Source organism: Heptranchias perlo, chromosome 44, assembly GCF_035084215.1.
Source record: "Heptranchias perlo isolate sHepPer1 chromosome 44, sHepPer1.hap1, whole genome shotgun sequence".
Taxonomy (NCBI): Eukaryota; Metazoa; Chordata; class Chondrichthyes; order Hexanchiformes; family Hexanchidae; genus Heptranchias; species Heptranchias perlo.
This window is the reverse complement of record NC_090368.1, coordinates 2,410,349-2,437,020: the sequence shown is the minus strand read 5'-3', so window position 1 is coordinate 2,437,020 and position 26,672 is coordinate 2,410,349. Positions and strand designations below refer to the sequence as shown.

The window sequence follows — 26,672 nt, the reverse complement described above, 5'->3', positions numbered from 1 at the left end:
CCAGATCATCTGTTTTAGTAATGTTGGTTGAGGGATAAATGTTGGCCCAGGACACCAGGGAGAACTCCCCTGCTCTTCTTCGAAATAGTGGCCATGGGATCTTTTACGTCCACCTGAGAGGGGCAGACGGGGCCTCAGCTTAACGTCTCATCCGAAAGACGGCACTTCCGACAGTGCAGCACTGTCCTCAGTACTGGCACTGGGAGTGTCGGCCTAGATTTTTGACCCCATGACCTTCTGACTCAGATGAGTGTGCTACCCACTGAACCACAGCTGACACGGTCAATTAGCCTGCTGACACACATGGGCAAGGTACTGGAGATGGGCAGCAATCAGTGCCTTTGAGAAAAAAAAATGATGGGTTGGGGGGAACCTAGTTTTACAGCAGTCAGGGAAATACCATTCTGGTCCTGAACCTCTGAGCTGTATTTGGACCAAAGTACCACAGTACCACAGACGAAGGGGTAGTTATAACAAACTATCCCACCACACCCCATTTTCAAAGATGCTGATTGTAGCTGCATCGGCACCAATTGCCGGTACAACTGGTCGTATCTGACCATATCCAGCCACCACACACGATGAGTGATGATCAGGAGCAGGTTACCCCACACCCTCACCCAAGGATGCTGAGGCCAGCTGTAGCATCCCTATTCCAACCCTGGTTCAGATTAGCTAACTCGGTGCGGACCAGGGATTGAACCTGGGACCTTCCTGATCTGCACCACCGTACGGTTAGTAAGTTAGACAGCAGGACGTGGGGTGCCCGACCAGAAAGGGTGGTGGAAGTAGAATCCAGAATAGTTTCTAAAAATTTAAAAGGGGTGTGGGAAAAGGGCAGGGGAATGGGACTAAAGGGAGAGCTGTTACAGTGAGCTAGCACAAGCACGAGGGGTCAAATGGCCACATTCTTTCCCCCAAAAGGCTGTTGATGCTGGGTCAAGTGAAATTTTCAACACCGAGATTGTGTAAGGGTATTAAGAGATATGGAACAAAGGCAGGTAAGTGGAGTTGAGGTACAGATCAGCCATGATCTATTAGAATGGCGGAACAGGCTCAAGGGGCTGAATGGCCTCCTCCTGTTCCTATGCTCAGATGATGTGCCTAACGACAGGATTCACCCACACAGAAACCAATTACCTTTGACGTAAAGTTTAGCTGTTAGGGTTTGTTGAAAGTTATTCACCTTTCAGTCACCAGAGTGAAAGGATGGCTAACGGGTCAGGCACTATGTAACCGTGCTAAACTGTTGCTGAGACAACCTGCAAAACACTGCACAGGCACTTTAGAAAAAAATAATTAGTCTTTATTATGAAACTCCAAGCTGTAACCCTCTACAGCACTGAATCACATCTGAGCAACTCCTCGTCTTTTACAGGCTGTTAACACGCTCTGAGGTTTTCTCTTTAAAGGTAACAACTGGTTGTTAATGAGATTATTCAGGTAGAGCACAGGACAGGGGGAATGCAATGGAAGAGTCACCGTAGAACATTGTGGGCCACAAAATAAAACAAGCAACTCCTCAGAGTGCGCATTACCCTGCTCGTCAAATTCAGGGAGTGACAGAGCTGGAACAATTTTCGACATTAAATGTCTCTCCCCTCCCCAAGGCCAGCATAAAGCATTCTCAGGCAGGTTAGATGCAGAGCAAAGCTCCCTCTACACTGTCCCATCAAACACTCCCAGGGCAGGTACAGCACGGGTTAGATAGAGAGTAAAGCTCCCTCTACACTGTCCCATCAAACACTCCCAGGCCAGGTACAGCACGGGTTAGATACAGAGTAAAGCTCCCTCTACACTGTCCCATCAAACACTCCCAGGGCAGGTACAGCACGGGTTAGATACAGAGTAAAGCTCCCTCTACACTGTCCCATCAAACACTCCCAGGGCAGGTACAGGGTTAGATACAGAGTAAAGCTCCCTCTACACTGTCCCATCAAACACTCCCAGGGCAGGTACAGGGTTAGATACAGAGTAAAGCTCGCTGTTACACTGCCCTAGCAACACGCCTTAACCTCAGCATCCGAACAGCACCACTGTCACATTTCCAGCTCTCACACCAACACCCTTGTGCCGTTCAAGAGTGTTATGGTCCCCGTCCCCCAAAGGGCTGCAATTGCCCCTAAACCCATTGCATCTGGGGCCTCTACAGCCAGCAGAGAGGGGAGATTTTCATCCCATCAGCCCAGGTGGGATCCACTTCCCCGAAACATTTGTTTGTGACCACAGCCACCACTCACTGGGAATACAGTGCCACCGAAACAAGAACATTTGGGCGGAGGGGCCATCGAGGAGACAATAAAACGAAGAGAGAGAGAGAGAGAGAGACTACTTGGAAGAGAAAAACTGCATTTTCAGGAGAACTTTGTCACATCAGACTTGCAGGTTTGCCCAAACCACATTCATCTTGCATTTTGGAAGGACAGTGCGGGATTACTGTAGGTGGAAGTGGGAGGATTAAACACTCCAGCCGCACTCAGCAGTGAAACTGCTCCAAGTTTGAGTCTCAGCGCTGATTTCCACCAGCTCCCCCATCACCTTAAAAAAAAACTTAATTGTTACGATCAACTTCCTATTTTTTTTAAAAAAAGAAACAGGTTCTATATATCTCTTCAATGGGCGAATCCAAAATGGAACAGAATATCCCAGATTGGAGCCGAGTTAGCCAATCTCAGCTGAAGCAGAGTGGTGCCCGATATAATTAGCCTCAGCACCTCTTTGGGGGGGGTGAAAATCAGCCAAGCTCAATCGCGATACAGTCCCTGTGTGCGGATGTCGGGTGAGGGCAGGATGGGGCTTGGCAGCGATGCACACACGGTCGAACAGTTTGCTGACACTCATTGCCTAGATGCAAACGTAGAGAGTGTCCTCTTAATTCCACAACGTACCCCTTTTGTTGGGGGTGGGGGAAGGGGGGGGGGGGGGGGAGAAGGGGGTTAAATGAACCTTGTAACAGCTGGCTCTGCATGGCACTGGCAGCAGCTGGTTAAATGTTAGTCACAGGGTGCCCGGGAAGACCAGAAGAAATAAAGCTGTTCAGAGACAATTAAGCTTAAACATTGTAGAGAATCGCAGCTCTCAAAACGGATTGTAAAGGGGACCCTGGCTGATGAAACCAGCCAACCCCTCTCTTTAAATGTGACCGGTCACAATTCCACTTTTGCACCACTCAATATTTCCCCAATACTTTTTCTACCAGATTTATCCTCTGTCAACACTGCTTTTCTTTTAATTAAAATGGGTCAAAGGACTGCGCATCTTCCAGTTTCCTACGTGCTCTAACGACATCACGGCCGTGCACAAAATGACTGCACGAAAGATAGCGGTATCTATAAGTGGAGAGAATATTGAATCCTGTATTTTCGGATAAGAGTGTTTTATGAACTCTCTGGCTTTTTCAGATCCAGATGAAAGCCCACCATCCATCTTAAGCCAAGGCATCTCCTCCTCCCTCCCAACCCCAACACCCGTGAAAAATCCAAACCGCCAGACAGTCTAAAGATGCAGATCGGAGTATTGCCGCCTCAGCCCTCTGTGACCTCCAGCACCGATTCACTGAGCGCCAGGTCCCAGTACTGTTCCACTCCGTATTTTTTGAAGTGCTCCCGTGCCATGCTCTCTGTCGGACACTGCTTGAATTTCATGTCGCCAAAGCTTCTCTCCTTTGCCGTTCCCTGGAGAAAGACAAGAAAGGAGAAAGATTTCAATGTATCAGAATTGAGATCCCGGCAGCAGCTGCAAACGCTCCAGAGCAGCAGTCACTCCTCATTCACGACATCGCATCGAGGGGAGTCCTTTAAAAACAATTTCCTCCCTCCGACAACAACTTGCATTTATATAGCGCCTTCAATGTAGTATAACATCCCAGGGCACCTTACAGGAGTGTAAATCAGACAAAATTTGACACTGAGCCACGTATGGAGATATTAGGACAGGTGACCAAAAGCTTGATCAAAGAGGCAGGTTTTAAGGAGTGTCTTAAAAGGAGAGAGAGGCGGAGAGGTTTAGGGAGGGTATTCCAGAGCTTAGGGCCCAGGCAGCTGAAGGTACGGCCACCAATGGTGCGGCGATGCGCAAAAGGCAAGAAATGGAGGAGCGCAGGGATCTCGGAGTGTTGTAGGGCTGGAGGAGGTTACAGAGATAGGGGGTGGGGGAGGGCCATGGAGGGATTTGAACATGAGGATGAAAATTTTAAAATCGAGGCGTTGTTGGACTGGGAGCCAATGTAGGCCAGCACAGTGACACAGAGTGCCCAGTGACAAGAAAATATAAATAGAAAATGCTGGAAGCTCATAGCAGGTCAATTGCAATCTGGCTAAAGGAAAGACCGGTTAAAGTTTCGGGTCTTTCATCAGAACTATTTGTGGGGCAGTGACTGCACCAAAAACATCAAAGTTTCTTTTCTGCTGAGCATTCCTGGCACTTTGTATTTTTACTTTGGTGTTTTCTGTTTCACTCTGCAATAAGAGATGACTGAGATACCCCAGTAAATATTCCAGCCATTCCTTTTCTCACATAATCTCCGGAATTTACACGGTCAGCGAAATTTCATAATTTGTCCGTAGGTAGTGGAACTTGACAGCGAAAAGTTTCCCCATTTTACGGCAATCCCTCTTAAGTAACCCTTCAGGGGATCGGTTGCTACACAGTCCCGTTAAGGACACTGATCAAGGCCTTCCCCCGACAGCTATGTTTCACAGTGACCAGTTGAGCCATTCAGCTGTGCCTTTAGTTTATCTCGGTTACAGCAGCTGCTACAAGTGGCCCCAGTTTTGGGGGGGGGGCGGGGGGAACACCAAGGACTCCTGATCGTTCTCCAGTGACCCTGTTGCATATGTGGAGTCGGGTGAGGGCAGGAACAGGTGCAGCTCTAACACCTCCCATGGTCGAATACCCTGCCAGCAGGCACTTGCCCTGCCTTCTCATATAAGAGGAGCAGGCACCAAGGCAAGCAATAAAACCACTCCTTACCTCCCACACCAGCACACACTTATTCATCTTCTTAACAACCTCATCGTCAGACCCATCATCATCTGTCGGGAACGAGAAGGGAAAACCAAAGGCACAAGATTAAAAGCTCTAGAACTGAAAACAAACTAGACTAATTCCCCACTGCAGCGAACAGCATTCAGTAACATCCCTACCCTGCTCCAGTCGACCCACATCCGTAGTAACCTCATGAGTAACCTCGGGCCTGGAACAGGGTTCTGATGTTTAGCTGCTAAACTGGCCTGTCCCTTTTAAGGCCACTGCTCCAAATAAGCAAATCCAGGCAATTGTGCATCAAGCACAGAAGGAGGCCTTTCGACCCATCGTGCCTGTGCCAGCTCTTTGAAAGAGCTCGCCAATTAGTCCCACTCCTCCAGCCCTTTACTCATAGTTGTTTATAAACTGCTGAGGTCAGTCAGAGGGAAGGGAACTGTAAGCTTCAGGCTGCAGGTCAATGGAAAGTTTTTATTCTGTCGCTGTTTTAGATTAAACTTTGGGAGCCTGCTCCCAGCGTTTACACCGCAAAATCCAGCTCTTCTATTCTGCCAGCAGGCTCGGGCACATAAATATATTCCCTGTCTTTAACTGACCAACGGCACAAACTCTGACTCACCATCGTCCCGGGAAGTGGCTGTCTGTTCATCCCATTTTATACGATGTAGCATCAAGCGTTTGAACTTCTTCTGCGCTTTTGGACCTGATTGGACAAGACAGGCAACAACTCAAAACCCCGACTCTGCTTTTTAACCCTCTCCCTCTTCCTGAAGGTGCAGATTCTTAAAGGTGGTGGTGCTGCAATAACTGCACCCCATCAAGTGGTCATGCATCAGGCGCAAGCCCAGTGAGTAAAGCTCCCTCTACACCATCCCATCAAACACTCCCAGGGCAGGTACAGCACGGGTTAGATACAGAGTAAAGCTCCCCCTACACTGTCCCATCAAACACTCCCAGGGCAGGTACAGCACGGGTTAGATACAGAGTAAAGCTCCCTCTACACTGTCCCATCAAACACTCCCAGGGCAGGTACAGCACGGGTTAGATACAGAGTAAAGCTCCCTCTACACTGTCCCATCAAACACTCCCAGGGCAGGTACAGCACGAGTTAGAAACAGAGTAAAGCTCCCTCTACACTGTCCCATCAAACACTCCCAGGGCAGGTACAGCACGAATTAGAAACAGAGTAAAGCTCCCTCTACACCGTCCCAACAATGAGCCTTAACCGTTCAAATGCCCCCTGCTGTACAAACGTGATATATTCCCATTTCTCATCGATCGCCTTTGAGTAAAATCAACAATTTGCTGCCAGATTAGGGACGCACCGCTGGGCCCAGTGGGACTGTCCCAAACTCAGAGAGGGGGAAAGACTTTCAGCCCATCCCTATAGGCTGGACTGCAGCCGGGTGTTGACGGTCAAGGTCCAGCCTGCAACTACCCAGTCCCCACATTGCCTCACCTCCCTCCACCACCACCACGTTAACGTCTTTGTGTAGGACCACGGTGCCCGTCAGGTACAGCTGCCCCGCGTTCGTCTCCACCTTGAACTTCTTCGCTGAGTTGCTCAGATTTCGGATCCTGTAGGTAACAAAGGGTGAAGCCACGTTACTGCAATTCCAGGGAGCACACTCAACGAGGGGGGAGCTGCTCAACAGGGTCCCCCTGATGATAACCTCCCGAAAGGATTCTACCGATAGGGAGAGATTATTATTATGGGCACGCCTCAAGTGCAGTACTGAGGGAGCGCCGCAATGTCGGAGGGTCAGTACTGAGGGAGCGCCGCACCGTCGGAGGGTCAGTACTGAGCAAAAATTGGTGTCAGCGCTCCTGGGCTGGGGAAAGGGGAAAGTAAAATATAATCAGCCAGTACTCCCGCTCCTGATCACTATCCAGTGTGTCTGTCGTCATCGTCCCGTTCCCACCCCCACCGGAGAGTGCACGTGTGGGTGAGGATGATCAGCTCAGTTGTGATGCCCTCCACAGTTGAATAATCCTCCGACGGTCACCATCGGGGTTAGCACAAGATGAATGGCCATTTCAGGCAAGATACCGGAGGGCCTCGAATGGCAGAGTCGCCGCCCCGGGGGTGGGTACTTGGGAGGGTAAAAAAGGGGACATTTTCCCGCCAGTGAAAACGACAAGGCTGTTAAACCTCCGGCGGAACTCCGAGCTCACCTATAGACGGCAATGTGGGCTCCCTGCGACACGTCTTCCTTCAGTTTCTTCATTTTCTTTTCTCTCCGCTGGTCTGCCGTCAGTTTCCGGGCGCTGTTCGCATCGTGATGAGCTCTGGCGGCAAAAAAAAAATGATTATACTTGGTGAGGGTGTCCACGCGATTCTCACCTGCGACTGTCTCCAGCTGTACGGCCCGGTCACACCCCCTGGCAGACTACTGCTCACTCTCCCTCTTTCGGTCACCGTACGCTGCCTGCACCTCGAACCCTCTCTCTAACCCACTTTGCCTCCCTCGCTGTTCAGACTGTACCAGCATGAAAGGCCGGTTGGATAAGGTACCAGGGCATCGACTGCCCCTGTGGAGCCCAGAGCCCCAGCAAGGAGCAGGTGCTTATAGGGGAAGAGGGAATGTGGGGAGGGGGTGAGGGGAAATCGGATGAGGAAAAGAATTAAAGACCTCGACACCTTGTCATTGGACATAAAACGTGTACAGTTTTGGTCTCCTTATCTAAGGAAGGATATACTTGCCTTAGAGGGTCACTAGATTGATTCCTGGGATGAGAGGGTTGTCCTATGAGGAGAGGTTGAGTAGAATGGGCCGATACTCTCTGGAGTTTAGAAGAACGAGAGGTGATCTCATTAAAACATAAAAGATTCTAAGAGGCCTTGATTGGGTAGATGCTGAGAGGACGTTTCCCCTGGCTGGAGAGTCTAGAACTAGGAGACAGAGTCTCAGGATAAGGAGTCGGCCATTTAGGACTGAGATGAGGAGAAATCTCTTCACTCAGAGGGTTGTGAATACTTGGAATTCTCTACCTCCAGTGGGCTGTGGATGCTCAGTCGTTGATTATATTCAAGAATCAGATCGATGGTTATTTGAACACTAAGGGAATCGAGGGATAGGGGGATTGTGGAGTTGAGGTCGAAGATCAGCCATGATCTTACTGAATGGTGGAGCAGGCTCGAGGGGTCGTGAGGCCTACTCCTGCTCCTATTTCTTATGTTCTTAAAATGACAGCCGCTCAAAAACTAGACAGGTGTTCACTCCAGTCGAGCGCTCCCCTCCACCCCCCCACTCATTCCCTGCACAACCCCATCCCCCCCACCCCATACCCCACACTTACCCTCCCCCACTGCTCCTCCCCCCCCATACTATCCCCTCCATCTGTCCACCCCTCCCCCACCACATCCGCCTCCCCCCCACACTACACCCTCCGCTCCAGTGTTTCAGCCCATTCCTTTCCAACCCCCCACCCCCAACCCCGCAAACACATGCTCACTCACTTTAGTCTCTTTGCCATCTGCGCCCTGACGTGAGCCTCGACCTTGGTCGGGTCCTGCACGGCTTCGGTCCCGAGCACTCGCATCAGATTGGAGATTCGCACTGCAGAGAGAAAGAAGGGGTGGGGTTAGGAAAGAGTTGTGGGGGGGAGGAAGGGGAATGTCACGGAGAGGCTGGGGTGACACAGTCGGCGTGTCCTTACCCTTCGGTTCGGGGGGGGGCATGAGGCCCAGGCGGATCTTCTCCTGCATTTCCTTCAGCCCTTCTCTCCGGGTCTGGCGACGAAGCTTCTTCTGTTCCTTCTTGGTCAGGTAAACACCGAGCGTCACTGGCTTGTCCATGTCGACTACACAGCGAGAAAAGCAAAGACCATCGATCAGCCCGGGGAGGAGTCTAACGCGGATCTCGCTCTGTGCCATCACGAGGATTTTGGCGACATGCGATGGAGGCCGTGCGAACACCATATACGCGGTATTTCTAACATGTACGTAACCGCACTTGCCGTATGCACCTGCGCAGCACGGCAACTTCTGCACAGTCGAAGCCTCTGAGTCAGAAGGTGGGTTCCATCCCCCGCACCAGAGACTTGAGCGCATAATCCAGGCTGACACTCCCAGTGCCAGTACTGAGGGAGTGCTGCACTGTCGGAAGTGCCGTCTTTTGGATAAGATGTTAAACCAAGGTCTCGCCTGCCCTCTCAGGTGGCAGTAAAAGATGCCAAGGCCATTATTTCGAAGAGCAGGGGAGTTCTCCTCTGTGTCCTGGGCCAATGTTTATCCCTCAACCAACATCACTAAAACAGATTATCTGGTCACCTGTTTGTGGAATCTTGCTGTGCGCAAATTGGCTGCTGCGTTTCCCACATTACATCAGTGTCTACACTTCACAAAGTACTTCATTGGCTGCAAAGCGCTTCGGGACATCCTGAGGTCGTGAAAGGCACTATATAAATGCAAGATCTTTACCTTTTATTCAGCTAACGTTTACTTTCCAGGCTCACATGACAAGTCATCAGAGCTGGGACCTTCAGGAGAGAAGACTGGGGGGCGGGGAGGAGGGAACAAAACGTTGTCTCGTTCACTCTACTCCCTCCGCTCCCCACCTGACCCCGTGGCGTCTATGCTGAAAGCTCGGTGACGTACGTACCTGGAGGGCTGATCTGAGTCGGGTGCTCGACGAGGTTCGTGATTCCGTGAAAATTCTGTTCCTTCGACAGGTTCTCTGGAGTCCTGCAGGTGCACACGTAGCGTTTCAGTCAGAACAAGGGAGGAGAAATACAGAGAAACACCAAGATAGCCGACCGGCACAGAAAAGGGTGGGGGCCCTGCTCTCTCTCAATATACAAGCTATTTGTTCTTGGAATGCGGGCGACACAGGCGGGGCTGCATTAATTGCCTTTCCCTTGTCAGCCTGGTCACTCCAGAGGGCATTAAGAGTCAACCCCGTACTGTGGGACTGCAGTCAATTGGAGGCTAGACCGGCTAGGTGCGAGAGGTTCCCTGCCCTGATGGACATTAGTGAAACAGACAATCCACCAGGTGTACTGAACTGAATTTTACAACGCGCCATGTAAGGTGAAGTACTGGCGGGCTTTGAACTCATGACCTCTGAGACGCCAGTCCAGACCCGTGTCAGCCGTGGGTCAGCGGGTAGCTTCTCTCACCTCAGATCTAGAAGGTTGTGGGTGCAATCCCCACTCCAGAGACTCGAGCCCACAATCCAGGCCGACGCTCCTAGTGCTGCACAGGCGGAGTGCTGCACTGTCGGAGGTGCCGTCACACCAAGGCCCCGTCTGCCCTCTCAGCTGGACGTAAAAGATCCCACAGCCGCTATTCAAAGAACAGGTGTCCCGGGCCAATATTTATCCCTCAACCAACATCAATCTGGGGCAGTATCACATTGCTGTTTGTGGGATCTCGCTGTGCGCAAATTGGAGGCTGCGTTTCCTACATTACGACAGTGACTACACTTCAAAAGTACTTCATTGACTGTAAAGCGCCATGGGACGTCCTGAGATCGTGAAAGGCGCGATAGACATGCAAGTTCTTTCTTTCTTTCTATAACCACCACACTACCGTACCTTGAATAACTACCGCATTAAGCCCTGGCCGGAAAGAGCATCAACTGAGGTCAGGATCTGACCCGGCTGTGCTGCCCCTCTCCCCACAGCCGAATACCCTCTCCGACACTCACTGCCGAGACCAATGGCCGCTTGGACGAAGCACCCACGGAACCCCGTACCCCAGCAACAACCAGCGACGTCAGAGATGGGAAGAACGTTGGGGAAATACAACGCAGCAGTGAACAAACGCCCCGCCTCCCTTGACCTGCAATAGTTTTGTTTCTTGTGCTACTGCCCGACGGGCCAGTAGATGGCGGTGCCACGCCAGATTTCGGTAAGATGCCAGTGAACTATGCACCATCGCCGCCATCTGCTGGCGCGTGGCTGAAAATTCAACTCAAGGGTAACCCCCCCAATGCCACAGGCCGTCAGCGGTCTGAGCTCCCTCCCACTCCCGCAGCTCCTGGTCTCCAGGGGAGCATCCGAGGAGAATTCCAGACGTTCCCTTTCACAGAAGATTTCTAAGCAGCCATGGCAGGAGGTCTTGGATGTGAGTGCGTGGGGTGCAGGACACAAGGCAGTGTGACAGTCAAATCCACTGACCACATCACAGCCCACCGGTGTAGGAGGAAATCAACTTTTTCTGAGTTGAAGTGAGTCCCTCATCCCTCCTCAGGAGAAAGGGGGCAGGAGAAGACTTAAAATTAATTACCACACATCTGTAATTCCATTGATTTCCTGCATTCAGGAAGCAACCCAGTTTGAAACTCACAATTCAATCCCTCCATGTATAATATACGAGTCCCACCACTCAATTTCTGGCACCTCTCCCTCCCTCAGCTCCTTTTTGGGGGCGATCAGAGCCAACTTGGTGGAGGTCTGGATTCCCGTCTTCTTGGCTGCTTGTGCAATCTCGGTCTGTAGTTTCTCCAGCTGTGCCTGAACGCAGAAAGAAAAGACCGAGTTAGTGATAACTTTTATCTCCGCAGAGATCGCAGCCGTCAGAAGAGAAAGGGGCGGGGTAGGGGATGGAACAATTAAGAGAAAACAAAAACACACAGACGAGGGACTTTTATCTTTTAGTCGGGACCGCGTTCACGGAAACCAGAGGTGAAAGGATAACATGTGACATTCTGAGTCCCTCGTGCCTCGAGTAGAACGGGCCTATACTCTCTGGAGTTTAGAAGAATGAGAGGTGATCGCACTGAAACATATAAGATTCCGAGGGGGCTTGACAGGGTAGATGCTGAGAGGCTGTTTCCCCTGGCTGGAGAGTGTAGAACTAGGGGGCATAGTCTCAGGATAAGGGGTCGGTCATTTAAGACTAAGATAAGGAGGAATTTCTTCACTCAGAGGGTTGTGAATCTTTGGAATTCTCTATCCCAGAGGGCTGTGGATGCTCAGTCGTTGAGTACATTCAAGAATGAGATCGATAGATTTTTGGACTCTAGGGGAATCAGGGGATCGGGCAGGAAAGTGGAGTTGAGGTTGAAGATCAGCCATGATCTGATTGAATGGTGGAGCAGGCTCGAGGGGCCGTCTGGCCTACTCCTGCTCCTATTTCTCACGTACCTTGGTTCGTATCCTCTGGGCTATCTTCTCGAACTTGCCCCTCTCGTGGAACCTGAACAGCCTCTTCTGCCGCTGGGAGGGGAGCACGGGGACGCGGGGGTCGTAGAAGGTGTTGGACTCCAGGTCGTCGGTCGGCTTCTCCTTCAGCAGGAGCTGCTTGAACTGTTCGCGTTTCACCGCCCGGATGTTGGCTTTCAGGGTGGGCATCCGGTGAGTCAGCTCCACCTCCTTCCCGGTCGCGTCCACCGTCCGCCCCTGGTCATCCAGGATCAGGGGCGTAGGTTTCAGGTGCTCCTTAGACTCGACTTTGCTGTGTGTGGGGGAAGAAAACAAAGGAACCCGCGTTAGGGTCAGGTTTTAATGCGTCAATCTTTATAAGAGGTTGGAAAGGAGTGGGGATGCGGGAAGTTCCACATGCAATATAAAAAACTGCAGTCCCACCTAGCTGAATAGCCAAATGTACCATTCATCGGGGAACCAGTCATAGGACCGCGGTCTCAGCAGCAGCACGTAAACCTCAAGCTTTCATTTAAAGGCGCAGGCATACTAGAATCAACGGGACCCGGGTTCAGTCCATGTGTGACAAGGTGGGGGATATCGGGTACTATATTTTTACATTTCTTTCCGAAAACAACGCTTTGGGACTCAGTGTACGGGTAATTGGAGACACGACATGTGGTAAGTGTCGGAGGCTGGGGAGGAACAGGTGACTTTAGATCGATGGTTCCCAAAGCTCTCCACCACTGGGGGTTTTCCTCGCCTCATGTCTGGGACTAATTGATAGAGACTGATTGCTGTGATTATAGTCAACAACTCCATTATCGTCGTATCCTGCGACTGTCAGGGTTGTAGAAGGCGGACTAGATGGACCTTGGTCTTTTTTTGTTAGCAGTGACCCCCCCCAACAGTGTTCGAGGGTACGCCCCTCACCCAGTGCTGCAGTGCCCCCCCCCCCCACCCAGTGCTGCAGTGCACCCCCCCACCCAGTGCTGCAGTGGCCCCCCCCCCCCCCCACCAGAGCCGCGGGGGAGTAGGTGGCACAGATACTCACGGAGGGGCGATGCCCATGGCGTGGAGGTTGGCGAGTCCCACCAGGTTGGTGCTCTGGAGCAGCCCCGGCTTCAGGGACAGCTGGGTCTGGATCCGAGCCTGCAGCTCCGCTGCCTTCTTGGCCTTCTCGATGGCGTCGTTCATGAAGGAGGCGGCCTGGGACGGCTGGATGGTCTGTCCCATCGGAGGCAGGTCCGCAGTGGGAGCCGGGGCCGAGACCCGCTGGAGGAAATAGAACCCACGTTTAAAAAAAAGGTCAGAAAGACAATGAAGGTCATTCATCAAAAGAAAGAACTTGCATTTCTATCGCGCCTTTCGCAACCTCGGGACGTCCCAAAGCGCTTTACACCCAATGAAGTCGTTTTTTTTTGAAGTGTAGTCACTGTTGTAATGTAGGAAACGCTGCAGCCAATTTGCGCACAGCAAGATCCCACAAACAGTGATAGTGACCAGATAATCTGCTTATTTAGTGATGTTGGTGACTGGCCCCAGGACACCAGGGGAGAACTCCCCCTGCTCTTCTTCACAATACCGGCCCCTCGAGTCTGCTCCGCCATTCGATTAGATTGTGGCTGATCTGTACCTCAACCCCATTTACTCACCTTTGACCCATATCCCTTGACACCCTCACCGTACCAAAATCTAACTATCTCAGTCTTGAAAACTTCAATTGACCCTCTCTCTCTCTCCCCCCACCCCCCTCCCCAGTATCCACAGCCTTTTTCGGAGGGGGGGGGGCTGGTGGAGAGAGTTTTCCAGGTTTCCACTACCTCTTGTGTGAAAAAGTGCTTCCTGATTTCACTTCTAAATGGCCTGGGTCTAATTTTAAGATTATGCCCCCTTGTTCGAGATTCAAGGGAAATAGGGGAAGAAGGGGAGAGGGTCACATGTAGCCCAGACTATAGCTTTGACAACCCTGCTCTAAAGTTGTTGCCTCAACTTATCCCACTACCCTCAGTAAAAGATTCAGTCATTAATTTCAGGGAAACTACTGGGAAATTCCTCCCCGACTCCTTAAGGCTCCAGTTTGAATAGCCCAGGCCCGGAAGAATCACAGAATGATTCGGCAGAGAAGGAGGCCCCTTCTTGCCTGTGCTGGCTCTTTGAAAGAGCAATCCAATCAGTCCCACTCCCCCTACTCTTTCCCCATCGCCCTGCTAATTTTCCCCCTTCAAGTATTTATACAATTCCCTTTTGAAAGTTACTATTGAATCTGCTTCCACCGCCCTTTCAGGCAGCGCATTCCAGATCATAACAACTCGCTGTGTGAAAAGTGTCTCATTGCACCTCTGGTTCTTTTGCCAATTATCTTAAATCTGTGTCCTCTGTTATTGATCCTCCTGCCACTGGAAACAGTTTCTCCTTATTTACTCTATCAAAACCCCCTCATGATTTTCAACACCTCTATTAAATCTCCCCTTAACGTCTCTGCTCTAAGGAGAACAATCCCAGCTTCTCCAGTCTCTCCACATTAACTAAGTCCCTCATCCCCGGTACCGTTCTGGTAAATCTCCTGTGCACCCTCTCCAAGGCCTTGGAGGGACCATTTCCATCCATTGAGCCAGTCCCACAGATCTCAAACCCCACCTTATCTCTCATAACCTACAAAAGTTCCTCTCCAGCTCAGCACAAAGCCACAATCAGTCACAGCACGGATTAGCTGCAGAGCGGAGTTCCCTCTACACTGCCCCTCACCAACGGAGCTCTGCCCCAGCCTCGGAGGCTCCCACTATTGGACCAGCGTGACATTTCACCTCTACCTGCGGGAACGATGGTGTGATCAGACTGAGCTGCCTTTTCCGCTCCTCGATCTGTTTTGTCGCTGCTTCCATCATCTGTTTGATCTGTAACACACAGTGAACAGAAAAAAATGAATTTAAGGTTAAACATACTAGAACTAGGGCAGCAGGTTAAAAACAAATCAAGCAGCTATTCTGTGTACAGAAAACAAATCTCAACTAAGTTTTGCAAGAGGAGGTTGATTGCACTAAATAGAATGTCAGTAAAGCTCCCTCTACACTGTCCCATCAAACACTCCCAGGGCAGGTACAGCACGGGTTAGATACAGAGTAAAGCTCCCTCTACACTGTCCCATCAAACACTCCCAGGGCAGGTACAGCACGGGTTAGATACAGAGTAAAGCTCCCTCTACACTGTCCCATCAAACACTCCCAGGGCAGGTACAGCACGGGTTAGATACAGAGTAAAGCTCCCTCTACACTGTCCCATCAAACACTCCCAGGGCAGGTACAGCACGGGTTAAATACAGAGTAAAGCTCCCTCTACACTGTCCCATCAAACACTCCCAGGGCAGGTACAGGGTTAGATACAGAGTAAAGCTCCCTCTACACTGTCCCATCAAACACTCCCAGGGCAGGTACAGGGTTAGATACAGAGTAAAGCTCCCTCTACACTGTCCCATCAAACACTCTCAGTGCAGGTACAGCACGGGTTAAATACAGAGTAAAGCTCCCTCTACACTGTCCCATCAAACACTCCCAGGGCAGGTACAGCACGGGTTTGATACAGAGTAAAGCTCCCTCCACTGTCCCATCAAACACTCCCAGGGCAGGTACAGGGTTAGATACAGAGTAAAGCTCCCTCTACACTGTCCCATCAAACGCTCTCAGGGCAGGTACAGGGTTAGATACAGAGTAAAGCTCCCTCTACACTGTCCCATCAAACGCTCTCAGGGCAGGTACAGGGTTAGATACAGAGTAAAGCTCCCTCTACACTGTCCCATCAAACACTCCCAGGGCAGGTACAGGGTTAGATACAGAGTAAAGCTCCCTCGACACTGTCCCATCAAACGCTCTCAGGGCAGGTACAGGGTTAGATACAGAGTAAAGCTCCCTCTACACTGTCCCATCAAACGCTCTCAGGGCAGGTACAGGGTGAGATACAGAGTAAAGCTCCCTCTACACTGTCCCATCAAACGCTCTCAGGGCAGGTACAGGGTTAGATACAGAGTAAAGCTCCCTCTACACTGTCCCATCAAACACTCCCAGGGCAGGTACAGCACGGGTTAGATACAGAGTAAAGCTCCCTCTACACTGTCCCGTCAAACACTCCCAGGGCAGGTACAGCACGGGTTAGATACAGAGTAAAGCTCCCTCTACACTGTCCCATCAAACACTCCCAGGGCAGGTACAGGGTTAGATACAGAGTAAAGCTCCCTCTACACTGTCCCATCAAACACTCCCAGGGCAGGTACAGGGTTAGATACAGAGTAAAGCTCCCTCTACACTGTCCCATCAAACACTCCCAGGGCAGGTACAGGGTTAGATACAGAGTAAAGCTCCCTCTACACTGTCCCATCAAACACTCCCAGGGCAGGTACAGCACGGGTTAGATACAGAGTAAAGCTCCCTCTACACTGTCCCATCAAACACTCCCAGGGCAGGTACAGCACGGGTTAGATACAGAGTAAAGCTCCCTCTACACTGTCCCGTCAAACACTCCCAGGGCAGGTACAGGGTTAGATACAGAGTAAAGCTCCCTCTACACTGTCCCGTCAAACACTCCCAGGGCAGGTACAGCACGGGTTAGATACAGAGTAAAGCTCCCTCTACACTGTCCCGTCAAACACTCCCAGGGCAGGTACAGCACGGGTTAGATACAGAGTAAAGCTCCCTCTACACTGTCCCATCAAACACTCCCAGGGCAGGTACAGGGTTAGATACAGAGTAAAGCTCCCTCTACACTGTCCCATCAAACACTCCCAGGGCAGGTACAGGGTTAGATACAGAGTAAAGCTCCCTCTACACTGTCCCATCAAACACTCCCAGGGCAGGTACAGGGTTAGATACAGAGTAAAGCTCCCTCTACACTGTCCCATCAAACACTCCCAGGGCAGGTACAGCACGGGTTAGATACAGAGTAAAGCTCCCTCTACACTGTCCCATCAAACACTCCCAGGGCAGGTACAGCACGGGTTAGATACAGAGTAAAGCTCCCTCTACACTGTCCCGTCAAACACTCCCAGGGCAGGTACAGGGTTAGATACAGAGTAAAGCTCCCTCTACACTGTCCCATCAAACACTCCCAGGGCAGGTACAGGGTTAGATACAGAGTAAAGCTCCCTCTACACTGTCCCATCAAACACTCCCAGGGCAGGTACAGCACGGGTTAGATACAGAGTAAAGCTCCCTCTACACTGTCCCGTCAAACACTCCCAGGGCAGGTACAGCACGGGTTAGATACAGAGTAAAGCTCCCTCTACACTGTCCCATCAAACACTCCCAGGGCAGGTACAGGGTTAGATACAGAGTAAAGCTCCCTCTACACTGTCCCATCAAACACTCCCAGGGCAGGTACAGGGTTAGATACAGAGTAAAGCTCCCTCTACACTGTCCCATCAAACACTCCCAGGGCAGGTACAGCACGGGTTTGATACAGAGTAAAGCTCCCTCCACTGTCCCATCAAACACTCCCAGGGCAGGTACAGGGTTAGATACAGAGTAAAGCTCCCTCTACACTGTCCCATCAAACGCTCTCAGGGCAGGTACAGGGTTAGATACAGAGTAAAGCTCCCTCTACACTGTCCCATCAAACGCTCTCAGGGCAGGTACAGGGTTAGATACAGAGTAAAGCTCCCTCTACACTGTCCCATCAAACACTCCCAGGGCAGGTACAGGGTTAGATACAGAGTAAAGCTCCCTCTACACTGTCCCATCAAACGCTCTCAGGGCAGGTACAGGGTTAGATACAGAGTAAAGCTCCCTCTACACTGTCCCATCAAACGCTCTCAGGGCAGGTACAGGGTTAGATACAGAGTAAAGCTCCCTCTACACTGTCCCATCAAACACTCCCAGGGCAGGTACAGCACGGGTTAGATACAGAGTAAAGCTCCCTCTACACTGTCCCGTCAAACACTCCCAGGGCAGGTACAGCACGGGTTAGATACAGAGTAAAGCTCCCTCTACACTGTCCCATCAAACACTCCCAGGGCAGGTACAGGGTTAGATACAGAGTAAAGCTCCCTCTACACTGTCCCATCAAACACTCCCAGGGCAGGTACAGGGTTAGATACAGAGTAAAGCTCCCTCTACACTGTCCCATCAAACACTCCCAGGGCAGGTACAGGGTTAGATACAGAGTAAAGCTCCCTCTACACTGTCCCATCAAACACTCCCAGGGCAGGTACAGCACGGGTTAGATACAGAGTAAAGCTCCCTCTACACTGTCCCGTCAAACACTCCCAGGGCAGGTACAGCACGGGTTAGATACAGAGTAAAGCTCCCTCTACACTGTCCCATCAAACACTCCCAGGGCAGGTACAGCACGGGTTAGATACAGAGTAAAGCTCCCTCTACACTGTCCCGTCAAACACTCCCAGGGCAGGTACAGGGTTAGATACAGAGTAAAGCTCCCTCTACACTGTCCCGTCAAACACTCCCAGGGCAGGTGCAGCACGGGTTAAATACAGAGTAAAGCTCCCTCTACACTGTCCCATCAAACACTCCCAGGGCAGGTACAGCACGGGTTAGATACAGAGTAAAGCTCCCTCTACACTGTCCCATCAAACACTCCCAGGGCAGGTACAGGGTTAGATACAGAGTAAAGCTCCCTCTACACTGTCCCATCAAACACTCCCAGGGCAGGTACAGCACGGGTTAGATACAGAGTAAAGCTCCCTCTACACTGTCCCGTCAAACACTCCCAGGGCAGGTACAGCACGGGTTAGATACAGAGTAAAGCTCCCTCTACACTGTCCCATCAAACACTCCCAGGGCAGGTACAGGGTTAGATACAGAGTAAAGCTCCCTCTACACTGTCCCATCAAACACTCCCAGGGCAGGTACAGCACGGGTTAGATACAGAGTAAAGCTCCCTCTACACTGTCCCAAAATGTACCTCGGCCCCACATGGAGGGGGAGTGGAACCTGGAGCCTGGCTCAGCACCGAGTGTTTCAGTTACCCTTTGAGCCACCGGACGGAGCTCCGCACAAGACTGGGAGAGGGGTGAAAACACAAGCCACGCGTGACTGACCTGAATCTTTGTCAGCATCCCCGGGCTCTCTGTCGGCGGGCCGGGGATGATTTCATTTTCCTCCACCTCTTCAAACCTCGGGATCCGTTTCCTCTTGGAGGACAATTCCCGCGTGACTTCCGAGTCTTCTCCAAAGACTTCCTGCCGGCAGCAAAAGAAAAGGATGAGCCACACATCCAGCTTATTGAGGCTCTGCAGGCAACAGCAACTTGCATTTATATAGCGCCTTTAACGTCCCAGGGCGCTTCACAGGACCGTAATTCAGACTAAAACTTGACACCGAGCCGCATAAGCAGATATTAGGACAGGTGACCAAAAGCTTGGTCAAAGAGGTAGGTTTTAAGGAGCATCTTATAGAATCATAGAATGGTTACAGCACAGAAGGAGGCCATTCGGCCCATCAAGCCTGTGCCGGCTCTTTGTTAAGAGCAATCCAGTTAGTCCCATTCCCCCGTATCCCTGCAAACTTTTTCCTTTCAAGTATTTATCGATTGAATCTGCTCCCACCACCCTTTCAGGCAGCGCATTCCAGACCATAACCACTCGCTGTGTATAAGAGTTTTTCCTCGTATCGCCTTTGAAGGAGAGAGAGGCGGAGAGGTTTAGGGAGGGAAATCAAGAGCTTAGGGCCTAGGCTGCTGAAGGCACGGCCGCCAATGGTGGGGTGAACAGAGTGGGGGATGCACAAGAGGCTAGAATAGGAGGAGCGCAGAGATCTCGGAGGCTGGAGGAGGTTACAGAGATAGGGAGGGAGGCGAGGCCACGGAGGGATTTGAACACGGGGATAAAAATTTTAAATTCGAGGTATCATTGGCATCAAGAGAAATATCAACGTGTGTTAATGGAGGCAGAGCTGACCCACAATGCTCAAAGAGATTGAATCTCCTCTATCATCTAAAGCAAGATAGAGGAGATTATGGTTTATGAGGGGTCTCGATAGAGTAAATAAGGAGAAACTGTTTCCACTGGCTGGAGGGTCGGTAACCAGAGCTCACAGATTTAAGATAATTGGCAAAAGAACCAGAGGGGGAGATGAGGAGAATGTTTTTTTAATGCACTGCCTGAAAGGGCGGTGGAAGCAGATTCAATAATAACTTTCAAAAAGGAATTAGACAAATACTTGAAGGGGAAAAAAAACTGCAGGACTATGGGGAAAGGGCAGAGGGAGTGGCACTAATTGGATAGCTCTTTCAAAGAGCCAGCACAGGCACGACGGGCCGAACGGCCTCCTGTGCTGTACGATTCTATGATAAGAGGTTTCGCCGCCAGTGTAGGCATCGCACTCTGGAAAACCAACAGGTTGAACATGAAGCACAGAGAGAGGAATAGCCCAGCCACGACTCCCCTGGCAGCACGATCAGCATTTCAACCGGGTGAGGCACCACACAGAGGCGGGGTACCGGAGAGCGACGGGCACCCTCTGAGCCGCACCCCCTGCAGGAGGCGCACAGAAAGGGCAGTGCCAACCCCTCGCGGCAGACGCTCGGCTTTCGGGGGGGCGACCGGGCAGGCTCCTAACCTTCAGCTCTCTTTTCCGGTGCTTCTCGCTGCTGGACTTGGAGTGCCGGGTGTTGCGGCCTTCTTCCACCGCCTCGAAGAGCCTGTCCACGAATCGCACCGTCGAGTCATCCAGGAACGGTTTCAAGTGCTCTGCGGGAGAAAGGAGGGGTGGGGGGGGGGGGGGGGGAGGAGGTTAGCGGTGCACCGTGTCTGGTTCTCTCCCTTCACTGCCCACCACCTCCTCCCCCCAACACAACCTCTCGTCCGATCGCAGAGCCGCCGGCAATCCTCCCACCGCCCCTCACCCAGCGTCATTGGCGAACCTGGCCGCTGAGCGCGAGGCTATTCCGTCACAAGGGGCATCACGGCGAAGCCTAATCATCACTCTCGTCTCTCCCCCACCCCCTCCCCATCAACAACATTCGGGGATACAGTATCTGAGTAATTGGAGACATGGCGTCTGGTAGGAGGCTGGGGAGGAACAGGTGACTGTGGACCTCCGGTTCCCAAAGCTCTCCACTGCTGGGGGTTTTCCTCGCCTCATGTCTGGGTCTGTTGTAGACTGACTGATGGAGATTGATTGCTGTGATTATAGTCAACAACTCCAATATCATCGTATCATCCAGGATGGTAGAAGGCGAACTAGGTGAACTTTGGTCATTTACATAGAATCACACAGAGCCTACAGCACAGAAACAGGCCAATCGACCCAGAGTCTATGCCGGCGTTTATGCTCCACACAAGCCTCCTCCCACCCTCTCAGCATATCCTTCTTGGTCGAGCAATTCCTATTAACCGTCTCTCACACACTAGGAGAGTGGATCTTTCCCCTCCCTAGCCAAAGGGCACCGGGGCTTATTATAACACCGTGTCCGACCTCAGCACAGACCTGTGATCTCAGCACCGTACCCGATGATGCTCCAGCCAGCCTGGCACGGTAGTTAACATGGATTAAAATACGAGCTTTGCCACGGTGTCCTTGGGTGACTCCGGGGACGGTAGAGCTGGGCTGGGCTCGCTGCTCTCACTCCTGTACCCAAGCCCAGCGCCGAGCCGCGGGTCCGCAAAGGACGCTACCACCTTACCCACTGTTTTCTTCTTGTCCATCCCTTTGCCCACGCAGTTCAGTGCGGCCGTGACCACGGTCTGCTCCGAGAACCCCAGCACCCGCTTCACCGTCTTCTCCACCCACGGCTTCAGCTCGTCAAGATCACGTTTCGACAGCGACAGTGACATCTCTGCAGGCGAAAGGGGGGCAAAGGTCAGAGAGAAGGTGGGGGGGGGGGGGGGGAGCACAAACCAAATCATCGCTGCAACCTGCACGCCCGTAAAGGTCAATTAGTGGCACTCTCGCCTCTGAGTCAGAAGGTCGTGGGTTCGAGTCCCACTCCAGAGACTTGAGCACAAAAATATAGGTCGACACTCCCAGTGCCAGTACTGAGGGAGCGCTGCACTGTCGGAGGTGCCGTCTTTCGGATGAGACGTTAAACCGAGGCCCCGTCTGCCTGTTCATTGAATATCCCATTTACCAGCAGGGAGTTCTCTCAGTGCCCAGAGCAACTTCCATCACTCAATCAACACCGCTGAAAAACATATTAGCATGTCATTCTTTCATTCGCGGTTTGTGGGATCTTGCTGTGAACATATTGGCTGCTGCATTTGCCCACGTAACTTGCATTTATATTGCGTCGTTAACATAGAAAAAAAACGTCCCAAGGCGCTTTACAGCGTCATAAGGGAACAATGGACACTGAGCCAAAGAAGGAGATGTTAGGAGGGATGACCAAAAGCTTGGTCAGAGGTGGATTTTAAGAAGGGTCCTAAAGGAGAAGAGAGAGGCAGAGGAGTTTAGGGAGGGAATTTCAGAGCGTAACAATGAAAAGAATGAATGAACTTCCATTTATAGAGCACTTTTCACAACCTAAGGATGGCCCAAAGCACTTTACAGCCAACAAAATACTAAGGGTAGTCACTGCTGTAATGTAGGAAATGCTGCAGCCAATTCGCACACAGCAAGATCCCACTAACAACAGAGACAAATGACCAGGTAATCTATTTTTAGTGGTGTTGGTTGAGGGATAAATATTGGCCAGAACTCCCCTACTCTTCTTCCAATAGTGGCCGTGGGATCTTTTATGTCCACCCGAGAGGGGCAGACGGGGCCTCGGTTTAACATCTCATCCGGCAGTGCAGCACTCCCTCAGTACTGCGCAGGGAGTGTCAGCCTGGATTAAGGGCTCAAGTCTCTGGAGTGGGGCTCGAAACCACAACCTCCTGACTCAGAGGCGAGAGGGAGAGAGTGCTACCCACTGAGACACGGCCGACATCAACTGCTATTCAAAGTAAGCCATTGATTGTACAGAGCTTTGATGCATCCTGAGGATGTGAAGTGCTATATAATGGTAAGATTTTTTTTTCTTTAAACATTAAAGCACAAACTGCCTATTTAAGCATCTGTCGAGTACCTAACTAAGACAAGACACACTTCTCCTTCAACCTCCGAACATTCAGAGAGTAAACACATATCCCCATGTGGTACTGAGCCATTCTGGCCCAGAAGATGTCGGCTTGGATTTTCTCAGATATGCGGGATGGAATCATTTAAATGACAACTCTGCTCTGGGTCACTGGGAACTCTTAAACTTTGACACTCTCTTTCACACCAGAGACAAAACAAGGGGGCTGTTTCAGAGGGTGGTGGGAGTGATATATTTACATATATATATATATATATATATAAAAATGCACAGACACCTCTCCCAACACCCTCTGAAACAGCTCCCTTGTTTCACAACTGAGAAACTCAGGTGAGGGAATCGAGCCACCAAGGTTGAAGAGCAAAGGAGAAGAGGGGTAAATCAGGTAGTGAATAGGTGACACCAAATTTGGATTTTGAAAGCCCTTACAATGTAGCAGGAAGGGAAGACTGAGGGGGGGGGGGGTCCCATGGTTTTAAGATCTAGGGAAGAGCTGAAGATCCAAAGAGGGTGGGGAAGAAATAAAGAATTTGTTTTAATTCACTCCCAGGAGGTAGGCATTATTGGCACGGCCAACATTTATTGCCCATTCCCATCTGTCCTGAGTTTGATACAATTGAGTGTTTTGCTAGGGCACTTCAGAGGGCAGTTAAGAGTCAACCACACTGGTGTGGGGACTGGAGTCACATACAGGCCCAGACCGGGAAATGACCGGCCGGTTTCCTTACTTAAAGGACATTAGTGAACCAGTTGGGTTTTTACGACAATCCGACAGCTTCATGGTCACTTTTTATTTCTAGATTTTCTTTTAAACTGAAAAATTCTCAAACTGCCCTGGTGGGATTTAAACTCACGTCCTCTGGATTATTAGTCCAGTAACATAATCACTATACCACCATACCCAGTCAAAAGTGATTACAAGAATGAGACGGGGAGTGAGCGTAATAAAAAAAAATCCCCATCTCTGAATATCAAAGTGGGACTAAGCGTCTGAGAGATGGCCGTGGTGTCTCAATCTGCCCCCCCACCCGAGAGATCCAGGAGGTAATAGAGGAGACTTGGTTCTTAAAACAATCAAAGATTTCACTATTTAACATGGGTGAGCACGGGATTAGAGGACACGAGCACAAAGCACATAGGCTGCGATCAAGGTTAGGGACTATTAAAAAACTTTCTATTCCCCTCACAGCGTTGTGTATGTGGAACAGACCCCCCCAAGGGAACGGGATGGATTCAGGGTTAATTGGCACCTTTAGAAGGAGTTGGGTCAATGTCTGTTGAGGAGGGTCAAGAAATCAACAGAACTGCTTGATGTATTTGGGAAGGGTGTTAAGGGAAGGAACTTATTATTCCTTAAAGTAGGGATCACTAGGTGCTGGTGACAGAATAATTAAACACAGACTCGAATGGAGGGGGACCAACTCGAGGGGAGTCCATGGCGGAGTTGGTCGAGAGAAAACTGTTGGCCAACACACTGGGAGATGCCACTGCCCTACCAACAGCATCACAGAATCGTCCACATCTTCCTGAACAAGCGGATTAACCTTTCATCTAAAGAACAACATCGAGCGTCATCCTAGATTGGGTATTTAAGTCCTGATTTGGGGCTGGAAAACCACGGTCCGCCTGGTCGAGAGTAGCACAGGCCTGATACACAGTAAAGCTCCCTCCGCACTGCTCACACTTAAAGGACACGCTGCAGCGTCCCGGTGCCATTCCAATCCCAACCGGCACCCCTAATTATCAGAGAGATCGCCAGTTAGGGGTAGTTTTATGCTGCGGACTCCCATTCAGTGGGAACTGGACTGAGACTAACAATACTAAAGCAGGGGAAGAGCTTCATCCAATCAGTCTAGGGTCGGACTGAACCTCAAAGCCCCTCAGGTTAAGGCGCTGGAACCGCTGCCTCACGAAGCCCCCCCACCCCCACTACAACTTTGCTTATTACTTTATAAACACCTGCCTCGTCCCCACGGCACGAAGCGGGCTCCCCCCACCGGCACCCGTTCTTCGCCCGAGGCCAGGCAGCCAGCACGCTGGTCGACTGTGGGGGGCATCGCAGAAGGGCTTGATTACCGCCCTTTGCCCCAGGGAGGGGGGATAGTGGAGGGGAGGGGGTCACTGGACTGGGGGGCGGGGGCAGGAACCCTCCCCCTCCTGGCTGATTTATCCTCCTCCTAACCCCGAATCCAGGGTGGTCCTGCCTTCGGGGGGAGGCCGCAACCCGAATCTTCACCCTGGAAGTAAAATCGGTCGCAGTGAAGGGGAACTGAGGCCCCGGGACCAGCAGGGATCAGGGATCAGGGACCAGGGATCAGGGATCAGGGACCAGGGATCAGGGCCTTCCCCTCCCGCCTGACCCACCTCAGCCCCGGCTGCCTGCGAGACTCGCGCCCCTTTGGGGAAGGGCTGATATTCCAACCCCTCCTCGCCCCCCTCCCCGTGGCCGTGGCTGTGGCTGTAGCCCGGGCCCAAGCCTCAGGCCTCGGCCTCACTCACTCACCCGCTCCCGGCGCCGACGTCCAACCCGCGAGAATGATCGGGACCGGAAGCCGGTGTCGCCGCCAAACCCGTCCGCCACAACCGGAAGCCGGTGTTACACCAAACTAAGTTCGTCCGGCAAAGCCTTGGCGGTACGGAGTAGGGGAAGGGGGGGTGGTGTCGCCGCAAAGGCGGTCCGGGTGGAGGCGGGGAGGGGGGGTCGCACCCAATTGAGTCCCGGATCAACGGAAGTTGACGAGCCAGCGGGAGGGTTCCGGGGCCCCGAAGAGGCGCAGGTTCTGACCGCAGTGAGGGGGAGGAGGGGAAATGAAACGTCGAGTTCAGAGGGCCGAAGCCCCGGGGTCAGTTGCGCGGGGCCGAAGCCCCGGGGTCGGTTGCGCGGCACCGCGGTGGGTTTTCGAGGCCACTTTGGGCCCGGCCGCTGGGAGGCGCCAGAGGACCGCCGGAAAATTCCAGAATGTTCAGAGAAAGTTCCAGGAAAATCCTAGAGGGTTCCAGAAAATTCCAGGAAAGTTCTAGAGGGTTCCAGAAATTCCAAGAAAGGACCAGAGGGTTCCAGAAAATCCCAAGGAAGTTCTAGAGGGTTCTAAAATTTCCGGGGGAGTTCTGGAAAGATCCAGAGGGCTCCAGTGAATTCAAAGATTTCACCGAGGAGCGCTAGAAAATTCCAGCACGTTTGGAGAGAGTGCCAGAACATTCCAGAAAATATCTAGAGGGTTCCAGGAAATTCCGGGAAGGGTCTAGAACCTTCCAGAAATTCACCCAAAAAAAAAAAAGGGGGGGTATCCAGATGCCGGGCGTTTTACCCGAGAGTCAGGGCGCTCTAGGAAATTTGAGTAGATGCGGGAAACCGTTTCCGGAGAACTTTCGGGAAAGATCTGGAGGGTTCTGGAAAATTCCAGAATCTCACACCTTTCGCCAGGGATTCAGAAGGTTCTAGAAAAATCACTCCGATTTGGAGATTTCCGGATACATTCACCAGGCGCCTTCTTTTCCTCCGTACCCTGTATATTTACGCTGCTACTTCAGAGTTTACTGAAGATCCTCAAAGACTATCCGTCACCGGTGATGAAAAT

At 51.6% G+C, this 26,672-nt stretch overlaps 1 protein-coding gene across 1 annotated transcript; it reads right to left on the bottom strand.

Annotated features, from left to right (window-relative positions):
• Positions 1-1,284: 1,284 nt before the first annotated feature.
• Positions 1,285-25,701, bottom strand: prpf3 (PRP3 pre-mRNA processing factor 3 homolog (yeast)). The gene is made up of 16 exons (XM_067975881.1): positions 25,598-25,701; positions 21,703-21,855; positions 20,637-20,767; positions 19,118-19,258; positions 14,886-14,969; positions 13,127-13,347; positions 12,076-12,385; positions 11,276-11,442; positions 9,588-9,670; positions 8,644-8,787; positions 8,444-8,543; positions 7,159-7,272; positions 6,443-6,561; positions 5,603-5,686; positions 4,972-5,033; positions 1,285-3,674 (listed from the first exon to the last, which is right to left on the bottom strand). The coding sequence occupies exons 2-16, from the start codon at positions 21,851-21,853 to the stop codon at positions 3,525-3,527; spliced, it is 2,061 nt and encodes a 686-aa protein (XP_067831982.1). The 5' UTR covers positions 21,854-21,855; positions 25,598-25,701; the 3' UTR covers positions 1,285-3,524.
• Positions 25,702-26,672: the final 971 nt, after the last annotated feature.